This window comes from Megascapheus bottae, chromosome 4, assembly GCF_031878675.1.
Source record: "Megascapheus bottae isolate mThoBot1 chromosome 4, mThoBot2.hap1, whole genome shotgun sequence".
NCBI lineage: Eukaryota > Metazoa > Chordata > Mammalia > Rodentia > Geomyidae > Megascapheus > Megascapheus bottae.
The window spans coordinates 77,869,558-77,888,566 of record NC_143512.1 but is presented as its reverse complement, the minus strand read 5'-3'; the positions used below and the strand labels follow the sequence as shown (position 1 = coordinate 77,888,566).

The 19,009-nt window shown below is 41.2% G+C and overlaps 1 protein-coding gene across 1 annotated transcript in view; it reads left to right on the top strand.

The window, feature by feature from the left end:
• The window catches only part of Trio (trio Rho guanine nucleotide exchange factor), a 289,249-nt gene that overhangs the window by 225,842 nt on the left and 44,398 nt on the right, over positions 1-19,009 (top strand). The window contains exons 35-37 of the mRNA XM_090332122.1: positions 13,122-13,414; positions 15,429-15,599; positions 18,112-18,207. Of these exons, the coding sequence (XP_090188248.1) occupies positions 13,122-13,414; positions 15,429-15,599; positions 18,112-18,207 (560 nt within the window). The remainder of the gene's footprint in view (positions 1-13,121; positions 13,415-15,428; positions 15,600-18,111; positions 18,208-19,009) is intronic.

Sequence of the window (19,009 nt, the reverse complement as noted above, 5' to 3'; positions counted from 1 at the left end):
CTTAGGGTAATGAGCAATGGAATTTGTCCAGAGAGAGATCCTCAATTTCCTGTTCCTGTCCACCAGGGGTGGGACGGGGGCCAGCAGCCGCAGTCCAGATGTTCCTTTTTTTCCCCTTCACATAAAATCACGCCAATGTGAACAAAGTGTCTCATGCTTACCTAGTTTCTGTAAAACTGAACAAAACTAGAAAATTCAAAGATACAGAGCCACAGAGTAAAAAATTTCAACACATATTCTTCTAATCTGAAGAGTTTTAAATTGATCTCCCTGCCTGGTGCTGGTGGTTCAATTTTTAGTCCTAGCTACTAAGGAGACTGAAATCTGAGGATTGCCTTCATAGCCAGTCTAGGCAGGAAAGTTGGTGAGACTCTTGTCTAATAAACCACCAAAAAGCCAGATGTAGAGCTGTGGCTCAAGTGGTAGACACTAAGCTTGAGGGGGAAAAAAAGCTCAGTGACAGGACCCAAGCCCTGAGGTCAAGCCCCAGTACTAACACACACACGCACACACACCCTTTTATTGATAATTTTTAATATTTGATCATAAATCATTTTAGTTATGTCATTGTCTTATTTTCTCAGATCTTTGGTCAAAATAAAAGCTGTTATTACATCTTGTTAATCATTTCTCCTGCAGTGAAAATAGACTTATACCAATCAGCAGGAAAAGGAAATCGTTAGCTATTCTTATATGCAAGGTTTATATAGAAAGACTTTGAAGACCTAAGCTTATTAATAAAGTCCTAAGGCCATTTCCCTGTTCTCTTTTATCTCTTAAAGCTGATAGGCTATTTTAAGAAGTAGTCCAAGGGCTGAGAGAGTTGGTGAGGTTGAATAAAAGACTCCTCACTGGCAAAAATGGGAATGTGCTGTGCTAATGGTAACTTGAAAACTGAAACTCAAGTGCTTTTTCCCTTGTTTCTTTCTAGCTGAAAAGGACAGCCTACAGTGCCTGCCACAGTCCTTCTCCACCTACACAGAGGCTGTTCACTTACTTCCTGTGGGGGCTTGCCTCCCTGTCGATGGTAGTGCCATTGTATCACACTGGCATTAATGAAAGCCAAGGACAGGATTGGGTATTAATTGGTGTTCCAAGCAGAGGCGTTCTTTTCATTCCCTTTGTTACCCAGCCTGGAACAACTGTTTCTTCCTGGAACAACTCCAGGCCACCCTTGCCTCTTTCCTTCTTACTAGTTGAGTGGCTTGAACAACAGATGAGCAGGAAAGAACTGATATTATATGTATCTTTAGAAAGCTGCCTACGCCTAAGGTACCAGAGCATGTGAAGCTCTTCTACTCTAAAGTCAGGCCACTTTACCCCTGTCTTCTTTGTTGTTCTTTGGATTTTGATGTTTGATATGTAATATCCCACCAAAGTGGAAGAAATCTTCAAGAAACTCTGAATTGTTGATTTAGAAAACAGCAGTAAATATCATTCAGTATATAGTAAAGGCAGAGAACAACATGTCATAAAGTTATGGATTGCGACCCTAACCTTTTATGTGGTTGGGAGTGGAGTGGACTGTGATGAGTGAGTGCCGACCATACTGGGCTTTGCCTCCTAATCAAAGTGGTTAATTGATGACACCCTTCACCCCATACACGTACATACACACAGGCTTATTAGCTTTATTGAGCGGAGCATCATACTTCTGTGAGAGTGTTACTAAAGTACAGTTGTAAAAAGCATTACTAAGACCTTTAGGGTGTTTTATTTCTTCTTTTGTTTTTGTAATAACTAAGAACTCTAGAATATAACATACTAGGTATTGGCTTTGTGGTTTAGGGGGGAAAAAACAGTGTACTTCCTCATTCTGCACAGCTGTAACCCTTTCTGAACTCAAATTCCATCCCTGGAGAGTAACACTAGTTAGCCCTGTGGAGAGGTGGACAGTGCAGTGTTTGGCAAACTAATTACAGGCATTCCAGAGCCAGATTTTTCCCCTAATGCTCCATAAAAATGAGCATATTTGTTACGTGACATTTATAGTTTTCATGTTTTGATTCTATGTGTCTGTATGCAATTCGTACTTTTAAGGCAGTAAAAAGAAATGTTTTTCCATGCTGACATTCTGAATCTGGACTTAATTTTAAAATAGTAATATTAAAAATTTATATATGAATGAAGAGAAATCTGTCACTACATAAGATAAATCAGTCATGTAGTTTAAACTACTAACTGTAGAATGTACTTTTAAATCATTTTGCACTATATGGTGTTTGTGTGTCTCATTTCATTAAAGATTTTTTTTCAACTTGAAAAAAAATACACAAATTGCACTCCTCCCCCGACACAAAAGCAGTATTGGTTTCCTCTAGCTTATTTGATTTTTCAACATTAATAATAGGATAGGGGGGAGGGAAATGGGGACGAAGACATGAGAAAGGGTATCAATGTATGTGAATTAATGCACCTTCTATATAATATAACCCTTCTATTAATTACAATAAAAATATATAAAAAATAATAGGATAGTAACAAAGCATCTTGAATTGAATACCAGGAAGCATTGTACTCATAAGTTAATAAACATTCATGGTTAACATAGTTGGAGTCTTTAAAGGCAAAATCAGACTTCACAACAGTGTGAGCATCATAGTGACTGACTGCATGTTGCCTCCAAAATTAACTCTTTGTTCCCATAATACATGATTGCCTATTCATCGCAATAAGAAATATTGCAATGACTTGGGAGTAACTTCTCAGAATTTAAATATCAAGAAGCCTTTTGTATGAGTGTGTGTGTGTGTGTGCGGTGCTGATACCAGAACTTGAAATGAGGGCCTTTTGCTTACTTTTTTTTTTTTTTTGACTCAAGACTGACATTCAGCCACTTGAGCTATAGCTCTATTCCTTTTGTGGCTAATTGGAGGTAAACGTCTCAGATTTTAGCCAGGTGCAGGTACAGTAGCTCAAGCCTGTTATCCTAGCTACTCAGAAGGCTGAGAGCTGAGGATCACGGTTCAGAGAAATCCCAGGCACAAAAGAACATGAGACTCTTATCTCCAGTTAACCACTAGAAAACGGGAACGGGGGGGGGGGGGGGGGGGAGGGGGGGAACCCGAGGCTCAAAGGATAGGACAGTAGCCTTGAGCTGAAGAGGGACAGTGCCCAGGCCCCATGACCCATTTGAAAAAAAAAAAAAAGTCTCAGATTTTCTACCAGGACTGTTCAAACTGAGATCTTCAATCTTAGCCTTCTGAAGAAATACGATTATAGCCATGAGCCTCCCATACCTGGCCAAGAACTTATTTTTTTGTAACAGAGAACTTCCTTACTGTTAAGTCAACGAATAGTTACTAAATCCTGAGTAATCTAATAAGCACACTGAATTTTTTTTAGTACCCTCTTATAAACAGAGGAAAATTTAAAAGAACTCCTGGTTTCAGAGCATTTAAACAGACCAAAGCATAGGATCTTGCCCTACAGGCTGTCATTCATTTCTGTATGAACTGGGACTCTATATAGCAGCCTCTCCTGCAGACTTCTGAGGAAGTGGCAGCCCTCCAGAGCAACCCTCCTCCTGGGCTTCTATTGTTCACCTTGGGTACTGGAGGGGAGGGGCGCCTGGGCCCCATCATGTAGGCAGTGAGTCTCTTGCTGGCTAGTGAGAGGTATTACCAAAGCTCCTTTCATCCTTCACCCACCCTGCCAACACAAATAGCCACGTAATGATGGCACATGAAGAGTTTGTGTCCTGGTTGGAAATGGGTGGCAGAAAATGGTCAGCCAAAAGTATCTTGGGCTTGCAAGATTTATGTGTGCATTTCTAGTTTCATTTTTATGAATGCCTTTCTTTGATCCAGCAAGGGTATCTTGAAACATCTGCTTTTGTCTTTACATAGAAGTGAGGAAGGAGTCCAAATCCCCTCCCATTTATCACTGGCATGATAGTTACTTGGGGATTTTTCTCCCTGTTGTGACAGCTCAGACTCACAAAGTTGCAGGAAAAAAAATAGGCCTCATGTTGATGTTGTTGTTCTTTTTCTTCTTCTTCTTCTTCTTCTTCTTCTTCTTCTTCTTCTTCTTCTTCTTCTTCTTCTTCTCTCTTTCTTGCACGCTCTCTCTCTCTCTCTCTCTCTCTCCCCCTCTCCCTCTCTCTCTCCCTTTCTCCACACACACACACACACACAGCCTTATATATATAGAGAGAGAGGGTTTTTCACACCAAAAGCACTGAAAATGGCCCTGTTGTTACAGAACAGAAATATTGACTAGAAACTTCAAATAAAGTATTTGTCCATAATAGAAAAGGCTTATAGTAATAGCTCCAAGATTAAAAATAGAGTTAACAACAAAAACTTAGCCAAGCACCAGTGAGGCTCCCACCTGTATTCCTTACAACTCAGGAGACTAGATCTGAGGATTGCAATTTGAAGCCAGCCTGGACAGAAAAGTCCCTGGGAGACTTGAGACTCTTATCTCTAATAAACTACTCAAAAAGCCAGAAGGGATACAGTCGGTCAAGTGATAGAGTGCTAGCTTTGAGCACTAACAGGCTCAGGAACAGCACTCAGGCCCTAAGTGTAAGTCCCAAGTCCAGCAAAAACAACTTTTACTAGCTGGATTTTCATAACGGTGTGATTTGAAAAATACTTGAAAGTCTGCCAGGCTGGGCTACCGCGTTCATATTTTCTCACTTCTGGAAGGAGATGGAAGAATGGCTGTCAGGCCAGGTGCTACCTGTAGGGTGTTGTCTCAGTCTTTTGCTTCTGCCTTTGCTAGAGAGTAGCCTAGAAAGTCCTGAGAGGCACCAGTTAGTATTATCTTGGTTTCTTTTTTTTTTTTTTGCCAGTCCTGGGCTTGAGCTCAGGGCCTGAGCACTGTCCTTGGACTTTCTCAAGGCTAGAGCTCTACCACTTGAGCCTCAGCACCACTTCCAGCTTTTTTTCTATGTATGTGGTACCGAGGAATCGAACCCGGGTCTTCATGCATGCTAGGCAAGCACTTTAACCACTAGGCCAAACTCCCGGCCCTTATCTTGGTTTCTTACCATCTTAGATGGCCTGTTTCAGCCATAAGGCCCAGCAGTTACCAAACTTATTTTCTTGGAAGCCAACATCCTGGCTGTATTGTGAATCAAATTGTAGCCGAGAATTCCTACTCCCAACTATTTGGTAGATTGAATTCCTTACATCAGTACTATCAATCATTTCTATTATCCACATCTCTGAAGTATTTTTAAATTTTCTGTTTGTGAGGTCCTGTTCCTCTGACTAGCCTAAGGATTATGCTATCTGCTTGATTTTTTAATTTAATTTCTTCATTTCTCTATTAAAATACTTAGTGAGAAATACAAGGATATGACATTTAAAATGAAATGGCTTCCAGACTAGAAATACTGACAGTCAGAATTCACACTCCGGAATAAGTTTGAGAGAAACAATGATGTTTGATGTGTTGTATTTATGGGAACAGGCACATTTTCTGGTATGTAACGTTTAAGCGTGTTTGGAAAGACACATTAAGAATAGCATTAAAGACTCTCTTGGAGTTCTCAAAGCTTTTCCGCACATGTGTCTTGTCACTGGTAATTGAATGGATAGTCCCTCCAAGCCAACCACTTTGAGGAGTATTTGGTGTGTTAATGAGGAGGTTATAGTGCTCTGACTCATTAAGACTAAACTAAGACTATGTGTGTGTCTGTGCATGCGTGTGCATGTGCAGGCGCACACTCAGTTATGTGCTCACTCTTAAGTCTTCACAAAGAAAGAAAAAGTTAAAACAGATCTCACTGCGTTGGTTTTCATTGATTCTGGTGGGCACATTGCATTGTGGCTTTCAGGAGTCACCCCGTCTTCTGTGTGGACGTATAGGAGGGAACAATAGATACAGTGGTCATTTATGTATGTTTTCTCAGCCCCAGAGACCAGATGTTCCTCATTATAGCATGAGCCATGGCAGTTCTGGGCTGGGCCTCTGGCTGAAGCTAGGGATTACTTTTTTTTTTTTTTTTCTATGTTAGGGCATTCATTTTTTACCCATGTCTTTTCTGGGTTTAATTTCATATTTGAAATCAGATATAAAATTCACAATTCTTTTTGCATTACAGACCTACTCTGCACCAAACAGTAAAGTATGTAGAGTTTACTTTTCACATTCTTTTGTCACTATTACCATTCTCCAGCCTTGTGCTCAGTGACTTTCCACAGCTTCTGGCATATGAAAAATAGTTTCCTGTGCTGAAATGACATCAGCATAACTTGGAAAGCCCAGAATGAAGTCCAGGACCCTGGTGTGTGTGTAGAGACAGAGACTTGAGTGGACACACAGCTTCCAGTCAAAGGCTGCTTCTTCCACCCTAATGGGTCATATTGCTGGGAGATAAGCCATGGGTTGGTAGTGTCATGGAAAAAGCACTCCTGAGCACAGTAAAGATAAGGGGACAGGAGCAAGGAAATGGAAGGCAGTTAAGAAAAAGTTTTAGGAGCCGGGAATTTGGCCTACTGGTTAAAGTGCTTGCCTAGCATGCATGAAGACCCGGGTTCGATTCCTCGGTACCACATACATAGAAAAAAGCAGGAAGTGGTGCTGAGGCTCATGTGGTAGAGCTCTAGCCTTGAGAAAGTCCTAGGACAGTGCTCAGGCCCTGAGCTCAAGCCCACGACTGGCAAAAAAGAAAGAAAGAAAGAAAGAAAAAGCTTTAGATATTTACAAGTAGACTATCAATTTTAATTTGGAAAAGTGCTATAGAAGTACTTAACTTCTATATCCTTCACCACCAAAAGTATAATCCTATCACTAGGCCAGTCCGTTTCTTGTTCATCATGCATTCTCCAGTGATACTATCCAGTGTTGTCTTACCCTTCATGATCTTAAATTAATATTGTAGACTCTGAGGCAACGATAATCATTGTACAAAACGAAGACAAAAAGTGATCCCTAAAATACAAATAAGCCTCTAATAGACAGGCTCACTCGCTTTTACTGTGATGGAAAGAATATCTGGGACACTGGCTGCTTTTTGTTTGTTTTTTCATTTATTTTGATTCCAAAACCAGAGAATTAAAATCTGCCTTGAAGAAAGTAAAGATGATAACCATTTACACAGAAATTTTGCTCAGAATAATTTTTAAGTAGTTTTTTTTCTCTGTGATCTAATTCAGTTAGTAGTCATCAGCTAACAATTTATTTGTTCTTCCTAAGTAATTTAGATTTCCATGCATACGTTACTACCTTCCTATTATAGTAAAGAGCTTAATTAAAAACAATTTGCTACATTGAATACTTGATAAGCCAGAAGTTTGAAAAACTGCCACAGCCAAGTACATTTCATTAACCCTGCCAAGCTGGTCTCAGATAGCTGATGGAATTACTTCCAGACTTTACAGGCAACTATCCCAAAATGCCTTTGGGTTCTTTTATTTTAACACATAACTGACCTTCATTTCCTCAAGTCCTTAAAAATAGAATTGGAAATTAGGAGCCAAGAATTTGGCCTAGTGGTGAGTGCTTGCTTAGCATGCACAAAGCCCTGGGTTCAATACCTCAGTACCACATACACAGAAAAAGCTGGAAATGGTACTGTGGCTCAGGAGACAAAGCTCTAGCCTTGAGCAAAAAATGTCCAAGGACAATGCCCAGGCTTTGAATTCAAGCCCCAGCACTGGCCAAAAAAAAAAGTATTTTGAAGACATTCCTTCTTTATTTGTCACATTTAATACCTATGATAGACACAAAGATTAGAATAACTATTAAAACTAACTAGATAGGGGTTGGGAATTTGGCTCAATACTGGAGTATTTCAAGGAGAAAAAAAATGTAAATTTAGGGAGACTCTACAGAGAAGAATTTGAAATGTAAGACAGATGTTTATTGGAAGTCTCCCAGTACTGAATGCATGCAAGCGTCTGCATGGTGGCCATACCTCATCAAGACATGACTCGGCTGTCAGCAGTGGTCCCAGGGTAACTGTGGCTGTGAGTGTGTGTGTGTGTGAGAGAGAGAGACAGAGACAGAGACAGAGAGTTATGTTCTGTGAGTGATTGATGCCTATCATAGCAGTCTCAAGGCACCATGGAAAAGCCTGCAACACCAGCTGTCTAGTAGGGCCGGGCCTTTGCAGCCCCATTGTTCTTTCTTCCCACTCTAAACCTGGGGAGTTTTCAGATGAATCACTTCATCTCTCTGTGCTACTTTTTTTTTCTATTTGCCATTTCTTGTTTTTTTATGCTAAAAGGTAACTATTGCCTTATATTTATATTAGGCTATCTTTATGGAAGCCATATATTCATATATATGTATGTGTGCTATGTATGTATGTATGTATGTATGTATGTGTATTTTCCCTTCCTCACCCCAAGCCAATGAATCGCTACTACTCTACCTATAAAAAATAAACTAAAACCAAAGAAGATCACTGACTTTGAAGATAGTATACTCAGCAGGTAGCAGGCAGGATTGGAACTGTGCCTCATGGCCCTACTGCCATTTGCCTGAAAAGTGTCCACTTAGCAAGTATTGCAGAACCCCTGCTTGTGTTGGTCAGGCTTCAGGTACAGAACATGAATAAAGCAAATCAAGTCTCTCCTCCCTGGAGCACATATGCTGTTGGTACTGTAAAACCAAAGAAATGCAGATTCGGGTGAAACATTTTTAAGTTCAGGGTCTACAGGCTTTAATTCAGTTTACTGTGGTACTTAGCAATCCAAGTGTTACTCTAGAAGGCTTATTGGTGTCTAAGATATTCTGTTGTGAAAATGAGGAGAGAGAGTTAAAGTGAAACATGATCTTCCTTAGTCTGCAACTAGCAGGATATGGCCCCTTCCCCCCCAGTTTTCTGGATTTTTTTAAGTGCTTTTATTAATCACAGATGTCCAGATTTACAGACTGGGAATAGAAAGATTTCTCTTCTCCCAGCAATTTTGGCACTGTATGCTCTCACATGGTGAGACTCTTCTGTGTGGGGCTGGCGGTCAGCACTCTTTCTTTCCTCTTTTTCTTTAACTCTTTGCTTCATTTTAGAAAGGAATCTAGCATAGCCTTTGTATGAACTCTGATCTTCACAAAGAAACCTTCTAAGGATTTTTTGCCTTCACGGTCAGAAGAGATAAACTTTATTTAGTTTTCTCTCCTGAACCTTCAAGCAGATAATTGTTGAGTATCTTTTTAAGTGACTGGTGAGTCAATAATATTTCTTGCTCTGACGTTTACCATCCTTATAAGAGATAAATTATTTTTAAAACAAATAGAATGATGTCACTCATCAAGTTTATTTAACTTATTTTCAGTGTTTTCTGGACACCTTTCCAGGCCTATGATTATGAACCTAATTCCTGTTTCTGTTAGTATATTAATGGATTGCATTAATGTGGTGTCCTAAGTTCTGTACAAGAGGAGTCCTGGATGCCTCAGCCCTACATTACAGTGTATAAAGCTAGTTCAGTGCCATTACTCTAGTTACAGGTAAAAAACAAGTGTCACCATGTCTGCTTGGGTTTATAGGTGTCAAATGAAAGAACCTGGCTCAGATGCAGTGCTAATGAGTCCAGGGTTCTTTGTAACATGGGTTATCAGTCCTTCTCCTTCACCTAGAAACAGTGAGTTCTCCCCAACTGAAAAAAGTAAGTGTATTCTCCACTCTAGCATAGTGTAAGCTGAGGGCATTCCTGCAGACAAGACAATGCTGAGGGAAGACTTTTTCTTCCAAGAAGATCAGCAGTGCAGGAAAGGTAAAAGAGACCAGCTGAAATGGAAAGGAAGCAGGAAGAGACAAATAGACCTACCATAGTATTGCTCAGGTCTTCTAGATCCAGAGCATGGTCCTGTACCATGTCTCTTTTCACGGGTGAGCCAGGTACCAGGCCTCTGAGTTCTGCCCTGTGAGAAAAAAAGACAACTTGTAACAGGTGAGTGAGTTGGGCTGCAAGAAGAAGGTCTTGGTCTACTCTGATTGCCACCTGAGAAGTAAATAATTCACAAACTTGGCTAAAATTAGCTAACATAGTTTGTCACAAAACTAATTAGGGTATATAACTGACTCAGGACATCTTTGCTTCCAGTAGTTGACATGAATTGTCAGCTAGGAAAGGAGAAGTGGAAATGGCATGTAGTTGGTTCATATGCTCTCCTATTCACCATTCATCCAGTACATGTGTGAGTTCACATATGTGTGCGCACACATATATACATACATACATACATACATACATACATACATACATACATACATACATACAGCTCGAACGATAGACTAGTGGTTGAGCCTCTAGGTAGTAAACAAGCCAGATATAATACCCCACAAAACCTAGAGTCTGTGATCATAGTCAGCTTCTTATCTTGACAGCTAGGCAAAAATGTTGGGAACTAAGACATGTAGGGTTCTGATACAGGACTCCTCCTGAGGATTATCCTTGCTGTTGAGAAAAGCTGTGCACAATTAGATCATGAGAGATAAGAGCAAGAGCCAATGCCTAAGGGAGATGAGCACACAGGGCCTGAATTGGTTGATGTTCCACAGGAGACTCTCGGGCTCCCATACTGACAGCCCTCTGTCTGCTATAGCCATCAGGACTTATTTCTGGGAAAGACAACTGTGTGTAGATCAGTAATTCGAGATCTCCTCAAGGACACTGCAAATAATAAACTTCAGTGTGGAATTCACGCTTAACTCCACTAGAGATGCCATTATGATGTGGTTTTATATTTTAGGCTTTTTGTTTTGTGCTGGTCCAATGGCTTAAAATAAGAGCCTGGATGTTGTTCTTGAACTCTTGTGCTCAAGGCTAGTGCTCTACCGTGCTTGAGCCGTGGCTCCACTTTCAGCTTTTCACTAGTTAACTAGAAATAAAAAGTCTCATGGGCTTTCCTTCCCCAGGCTGGCTTTGACCCGTAATCCTCAGATCTCAGCCTCCTGAGTAGCTAGTATTACAGGGGTAAGACACCTATGCCAGACTAGGGTGTGTTTTGTTTTGTTGTCAGAATTAGAGATTAAACTCAGACTTGCTCAGCCAACTTGACTTGCTCAGCCAACTTGAGACTGGTGCTCTACTACCTCCAATACAACATTTTGATGGGTATTTTAGAGATGGCATCTCGGGTTTTTCTGCCTAACCTGGCTTGGAATTGCCATCTTCCTTGTGCAACTGAGATTACAGAAAAGATCCACTGGCATCCAACTGAAACACCTGGTTTATTACAAAATTTGCAACAGGTCAGTTGGTCTCATGGGCAAGTTTGTTCTTCATATAACTAAAAACAGCTACTTTCTTCCTGTTAATACTGAAGTTCCCATACTTTTTAAGCTTTTCAAAGTTTTGTGTCACACCCAGCATAAGGCTATTGGAATCCATGGGCTTGAATGTTTGTACTGAAAGAAAAAAAGTGTTAAATTTATTATCTTTCCAAAGAGGGTGGGTCAACATGCACAAAAAATTAAACATTATAGCATGAAATGGAGGAGGTGGAGAAAGAAAGGAAGATCATGTATCTTTCATCATTGGTTGAACTTTCTCAGTGCCCAACTCCTTGGCATCCATCTATGGCCACAACCTTCTTAGCTCTAGGATAGAGTGTTTGGGTGGCCATGTTTCCCACACTTGACCTGCCAAGAGAGCAGGAAATCACTTTGACTCGCTTCCCAAAGGACAAAGGACCAAATCCATAGAGACACTAGGAAATGATATTTCTAATTTCTTTCTGTTTTGAAACTTCGTTGAGCACCAGCTCCTATCCCAGGCAAGCCTAAAGGGCACAGATAATGCCGCTAATAAAGCTGCGGTGGAGACCCACAATTGTTATTAGCTGCAGTTTATTGATTTGTTCATTCCTTTATGCATGCATGCATGCATGTATGCAGAGGCCACAGAATCTGTTGAGTATCAGAGAGTTCTCAGTGCCTCAGGGAGCCATGCATCCTACTCTGTACCACATACTTTCTTTCCTCAAAGACCTCTCTGGCTTCTCTGAGCATGCAAGTGAGCATGGACAAAGAAACTGGAGCAGAATTTCTGAGTCATCTTCTTTTAACTTAGGATTCACATTATGTACTGCTTCCCTGCCATATTGGCCCCAAAGTTAAAAAGAAAAGTGAACTTAGATATTAGATAAGCTATCTACCACTTTTACTGTGTCAAAATAAGAACTAGTGAACTAAAGTGTCATCCAGCCTGTGCTGTTTAGGCCCTCCACCTCTTTGTCTTTCTTCTTTTCTCTGCACTGTAAGTCCTGAATAGAGTACTAACTCTTAGTCTCTTGTGCTCTTTATCCTAAGTAAACCCTGACGAAGTGGCAGGGAGAGAGATGGGCTCTCTGGCTTAAGAAAATAGAGTGGTGTGAGTGAAAAATATGTGTGAGTATATATGTATGTACAGAAAACATGTATACATGTATTATTCCTCAGTATCTCTGGTTAGCTCTGAACCAAAGTTTGCCTCTGGGAAAAATGAAGATTTTTTTTTCTTTATGTGCTGGTCCTAGGGTTCTAACTCAGGGCCTGGGCACTGTCCTTGAGCATTTTTGCTCAAGTTTAGCACTTTACCATTTGAGCCACAGCTCTATTTCCAGCTTTTTGGTGGGTAACTAGGGATAAAAAAATTGAACTCTGAGCCTGGGCATTTTCCCTGAGCTCTTCAGCTAAAAGCTAGTGCTCTACCACTTTGAGCCCCAGCACCACTTCCTGTTTTCTGGTGGTTAACTGGAAATAAGAGTCTCACGGACTTTAGTACCGTCATTGTCTAGGCAAGCACCTAGATACCCTGGGAAATACTGCTGATGCTGTGTGGAATCACAGCTCGCAGGATTACTTCTCATGCCTTTTAACTGCCCCATCTTTGGTCTTTGAGGCCACAGAGGCAAACACAGGTGTGTATTTCAAGGAATATTTCCAAAGATTAGCTTAAGGAAAATCACTTTACAGGTCCTAAAGTCAGTCACCAGTCAAACTTCAAACCCAGTACAGAGAAGCAGGCAGGCAGGCAGGAGGCAGGCAGGCAGGCAGGCAGGCATCAGCCTTCTCAATGTTTCCACCCTAAAGGTAAAGCCAGCAAGCAAGCTCCAGGCAGCATGAGCTTCTGTCAAGGCAGAGGCCCTGAAAAGCATGTTGATGGAATGACATAGACATTCTCCCTGAGGGATTTGTGCCATGTTCAGTAAGACTCCTCCTTTGTTTCTCCTGTTAGATTCGCTCTCAGTGTCCAGTAATGACGCCAGTCCACCTGCCTCCGTAGCTTCCCTCCAGCCTCACATGATCGGAGCCCAGAGCTCACCGGGTCCCAAGCGGCCTGGCAACACTCTGCGCAAGTGGCTCACCAGCCCAGTGAGGCGGCTCAGCAGTGGCAAAGCCGATGGGCATGTGAAGAAGCTTGCGCACAAGCACAAGAAGAGCAGAGAAGTCCGTAAAAGTACTGATGCTGGCTCACAGAAGGACTCAGATGACAGCGCAGCCACCCCCCAGGATGAGACCGTTGAAGAGGTGGGTCTATAAAGTTGGCCTGTGACTTTAGCTATTTAAATTGAGGGTGGTCAAAGGTTAGAGACAGATTTCTAACATTTTCTTTTCTTTCCAGCTAGGAATAGTTGCTTGTCTTGTGAAGCCAGACAAGACTAATTTGCTTTTATCCCCAATCACCAGCACCCTATACCTATATGGCTTTCATTTGATGCTAATCCTGGGTTATATAGTGAGATCCTTTCTCAAAAGTAAAACCACAAGAGGTTGGAGGCATGGCTCAGTTGGTGGAGCACTAGCCAATGAGTGAAAACATCCTAGTACCAAGTTCAAGTTCTGATATCAGACCTTAAAAAGAAAGAATGAATGAACGAATGAATGAAGCAAGCCAGGCTCACATCAAACCTAGGCCAGAAAGTCTATGAAACTCTTATCTCCAACTATCTACTGAAAAACTAGAAATGGTGCTGTGGCTCAAACTGGCAGAGCATTAGCCTTGAGCACAAAAGCTTAGGGAAATTGCCAGAACCCTGAGGTCAAGTCTCGGGACTGGTACAGAAAATGAAAAATAAACAACAGAAAAGGAAAAGAATTGAAGAGCGAAGGAAAACCCATTAGAAACAGTTTCTCTTAAGCACAGTTAGACCATGTGACTTCTGAAAAGATATCAGATCAAACTGAGTTCATCCAAGCTGATCAGCTCTCCACAGATGCACCATACGGAAGTGGGTACTGTGGCACTCAGCTTTCTCTTCCTCACTCTGCCTCCAAGCAAGGCCAGCAGCCACTGTGTACTGTCACCATGCTATGTACTACTCAGTGATGATGAACAGTCTGATGTTAGCACCAATCACCATGGTATTTCCTTGCAGAAACTGTTCATTGAAGAACTTATGGAGTGTTGACATCCTCCAGTTCTTTTCCCACAATTTATAGTTAATATTTTCCTCAGTTGAAAGTATCCAGTTGATAATTGCCTTCCCTGACCATGCAGGAAACACTAGTTATTCCCACGTCACCAAAGTTAGTGACTGAGTTTTTTTTCCCTTTTGTTTAGAGGCCTTAAATTATATTGCAAGAAGCTAAGTTCCTTCATAACCCTAAAACAAGTGGAGAGTTTGGTGAACGGCCCTCCGTCTTTTTAACTTGGACTCCTCAAAATTCACACAGGTTCAAAAACATCCAGACACAAGGAAACAGGATCAGATTTGTTTCAGTTCATTAGTTTAGTAGATGTGTTTTGGGTTGCTTTTTCCTGAACGTGTTTTTGAGCCACAGGTTTTAACTAGAGTGGATGGGTCATGTAGACCTGAATTTCTATTTTATAAATGTGTGCCCTCTCAGAATAAGTAAAACTGACATTTTTTAGAAGTTCAAATACATGACAATGAATATGGTGTTTAATCCACATTCTGAAACATCTTGGATTGTGATTTTCTTTATGCCTGTATTATTCTAGTAACTTTTGCTCTAACAGGGTACCAAAAATGCAATCAATTAGATCAAATGATCAGATTTTTAAATCTGTTCTTTTTTTTTTTTTTTTTTTTTGCCAGTCCTGGGCTTGAGCGCAGGGCCTGAGCACTGTCCTTGGACTTTCTCAAGGCTAGAGCTCTACCACTTGAGCCTCAGCACCACTTCCGGCTTTTTTCTATGTATGTGGTACCGAGGAATCGAACCTGGGTCTACATGCATGCTAGGCAAGCACTTTAACCACTAGGTCAAACTCCCGGCCTTAAATCTGTTCTTATTGTTATTATTATCATCATCATTGTATCATCTTCTTGAAGATGTAATGAGTACAAAACCTGATAGATGATATTGACATCTATCAATAGAATTGAACTAACATATGTTGTTCATGATTGGCAAGGAGAGTAGTTGGATTGCAGCAAGGGAAAGAACTACTACCAAGGTCAGAAAGAGCTTGTGTTGACTTCTGTCATCTTGATTTCTGGCCACTTACAGCCAAGTTTATGAGCTGACACTAGAAATCAAGGCCTGCAGTTTAATGGACAACTGCTGATTTTGATTTCAGAGAGTGCGGAACGAGGGCCTCAGCAGTGGCACACTCTCTAAATCCTCCTCCTCGGGGATGCAGAGCTGTGGAGAAGAAGAAGGGGAGGAGGGGGCCGATGCCGTGCCGCTGCCTCCACCCATGGCCATCCAGCAGCATAGCCTCCTTCAGCCAGACTCACAGGATGACAAGGTAAAGGGGAGTCTATACTCATCTGTGCCAAGGGGTGGGAACTCTCCAGTAGCTGCTCCACACCAGCCCCATTTCAGGAGCTATAAGACCCTGGGTTGTGGACAAAGTGCCTGGCAGCCTGGTGCTTTCCCAGGCAGAGTCAGACTATATGCACCTTATATCCATTTAGATTAAGCACTGGGAAATATGGACTATTTCTTATACCCATGGATTGAATAAAAAAAATGTTTAGCGTGTTTGAGTGACATATCAGTAATTGTTGCTTTTAAAGAATGTTATAAGTTTCCAAATTCATTGATGAGTTTCTGAGAGGACAAACCGAGGAACCCCAAGCCAAGCAAACAATAGGCTACCTACCTAGTTGCCTCTGTGAAGTGCTTCTGCACACTGTTTTCAGTTTACAAGAAGGTGTGTGGCTGTCCAACTGCTTTCCCAATATGCCAAAGTGTTTATAGAACCAGCACCCCAGATGTGGGCATAATTATCGAAGTACAGAAATCATGAATTTACTTTTTGGACACATTTGAAAGTTTCAAGCCACGTGAGTCTTCTTTCTGTCCTGAGTTTTTGCATAATTTTAAATTATTTTGTTTGTTTCATTTGAAGAACCCTAAAAATAACATATCAAAAAAGAAACCTGATAAATACAACTCACTTATCCACTCTAGCATTCTAGCCCTGTAGTGCCCATCAAAATTGTCAAGTGTTGAAAATCATGCTCTGAAGTCATTGCTGGGTTTTTGTTTTGGCAGTAACTTCAGTTTTCTGAAGAAAACAGATGTGCTTCAATATTTTCCCCCTTTCCTTCCCTGACTCCCTTGTCAGTCCTGGCAGTCACTCACTGCATTAATTACCCTGTGTTTGATTACCTCGGATCTGCCTCCAGTAGTGATTGGCACTGGTGAGCCTGTGGCACTGTACTCCAAACCCAAGGCAGACATTTCTATGGCCCCTTACTTACAGGAATGTGCTTCCTCTTCCCTTTTAACAGATAGGCCCTGTACAGTGTGGTAAGGGTGCTGTAGGTCTGGGCCCAAGGGTTGTGCACTACAGAGCTTAGCTTGAGTTTGGGTCTATCTATGGAGTTGTGGGTGCATCATCACTGTAGGCCCTCAGGCCCTGTGCATCTGGAACAAGGTAAAGGCTATATGGGTTTTATGTCAGTAACTAAGCTATTTTGTAACACTCAACTATGCCTTTTTTTTAAAGCATAAAACTGGGATTTATTAAGTCTGGGTTGTTGTCCAGACAGTGAGGGACCAGGCTTGTTAGCTTATTCACGAAAATAAAGAATTGTTTTCTCCATTTAAAGAATTGATTGCACTGCATTCTATAATGTTTTTGGACACTTACTGATTATTGTGTTACATCATTGAATATTATCAATAAGAATTTTTTGTTTAACAAAGCTAGTGAAGTTCCAAAACAGTATATTATCTTGTTGACTAATTTTTTGTTTTGTTTTGTTTTCTCTTTTTGTAAACTTTCACTGTAGCACTATGTTGATTTGTGTTCTGTGTCTGTTTTGGCTCAGTTTCCTTACCTTTCCATCTGAATTATTTTTCTTTCTTTTGTTCACTTCATAGTCCAGATTTCATCAAACCAAACCAGTATTTGTTTTGTAAAGTGCATATTTGGATCCACATATGTACAAGCCTTGTAAATGTATAAATACGTATCTGTCTACTGTGAGAAACGCATCACTAGGACAGCTAGCCATGTGTTGCATGCATCTCTGCTGTCCATAATATGAAGCAAGGTTCATATTACTTATGCCCCTCTTCTAGTTCCCAGTAAATCAACAGTGCAAGTAATCTGCAAACCCACTGTGTTTGCTAATTACTGAAACTGGCAATCAGTAGCCCTTCCCTGAGATTTCCTTAATGTCCACTCGTTACACCCTTGATTCTAGCCATAAGTGGCATCTGATAGCTTGTGAGGCCTCAGCTCTTCTGTACTCTGCACTAAACATTGGGGAAATGGATGGCACAGAAAATGGTGAGCTTGTCCCCCTCTCTTCCCTGTCTGGTCACACACCCTGGTTCCTTTCCTTTTCTCTTGAATTTTTTTTCTTAATCACATGAATACAGTAAAGCCATTGTTAGTAGCTTGTTTTGTTTCTTGATTATTTGAGGAATAGCCCATTAGACTTAAGTCTCTCTTCTGTTGACCAGGTTCTGATTCCTGGCCAGCAATTTCGATGGCAATGTTACAGTTAGGGCAGCCCAGTCCCCTCTGAAAAAACATTACAGTGTTACATGACTACAGATTAAAAACAGACATTGTCTGCTTTCCACTTGTATCCTAAACAGGTTTTACTTAATGTTTCATGTCAGATTACTGTAAATTTTAAGGAATGACTAAATAAATGCAAACAAAGACAAACTGTGGTCTTTTTTGTCTGGAATTCCTTTTTTTAAAAAGAGTTGGAGCTTGCAAGGGAACTTGCTGTCTGTCCAGTTATTAACCTGTGGCTTCTCCTCCCCCTTCCTCTTGTAAACTTCTCCTGTAGGCCTCTTCTCGATTACTGGTCCGTCCCACCAGCTCCGAAACACCAAGTGCAGCTGAGCTCGTTAGTGCCATTGAAGAACTTGTGAAAAGCAAGATGGTAAGCCTTCCTGTATAAAGCTGGATGTTTGAAATTTTCTCTCCTCTGCTACAAATGGGCTCAGTCTTGCCTGGGTCTTGCTATGTTCTGCAGACAATGATCTAAGTCCCATAGTACCCTCACTTAACAGTCTGCACACACACTGCCCTCAGGTTTGAAGAGCTGTACTCCCACATGAGAGGACAAATGAACACCAATGTAGGAAGGAGCTACAGAGGGAAGCAGCGAGGAGACACGAAGTCCAAGCTTCAAAAACCTTCTCTTCTAGGGTTTTACAGTAACACTGAGACAGCATACTATGGAGCGAGTACTGTCAGCCATTCACCAAACCTTGAGGTCCAGACTTGTTGTTTGAGCTGTCTTGTTTACTGGTCCACTACTTTGGTAGGTGACAGTTGGAGATACCAAGTGATACATAGTCCCCATCAATGTCATGCTTCTGGGCTTGGCCTGAGGGAGGCCCAGATAAGCAAAGGCATCTCAGTATGGCCATCTCCCTCACTGCACATACACTGGCTGCAACCACTGCAAGAGTGTAAACTCTGTCCTCCTGGAATATGTGACCAGGTCAGTGGCACACACAGGTAGGCTTCTGGGGCTGCCCCCAAAATTCCCATCTTGGATTTGGAGTGCTGATGAGAAAAGAGTTTACATTAATATATATCTTATGAAAATTATCATATTTTCATTGTCATGAAAGTACCAAATTAAATGTAGGTTCTATGCCTCTAGCTAAATGAAATCAGTTAATTTCTGTTCACAATAAAGGATGAAAACAGCAATGGCAGCGTCTTAGATTCTA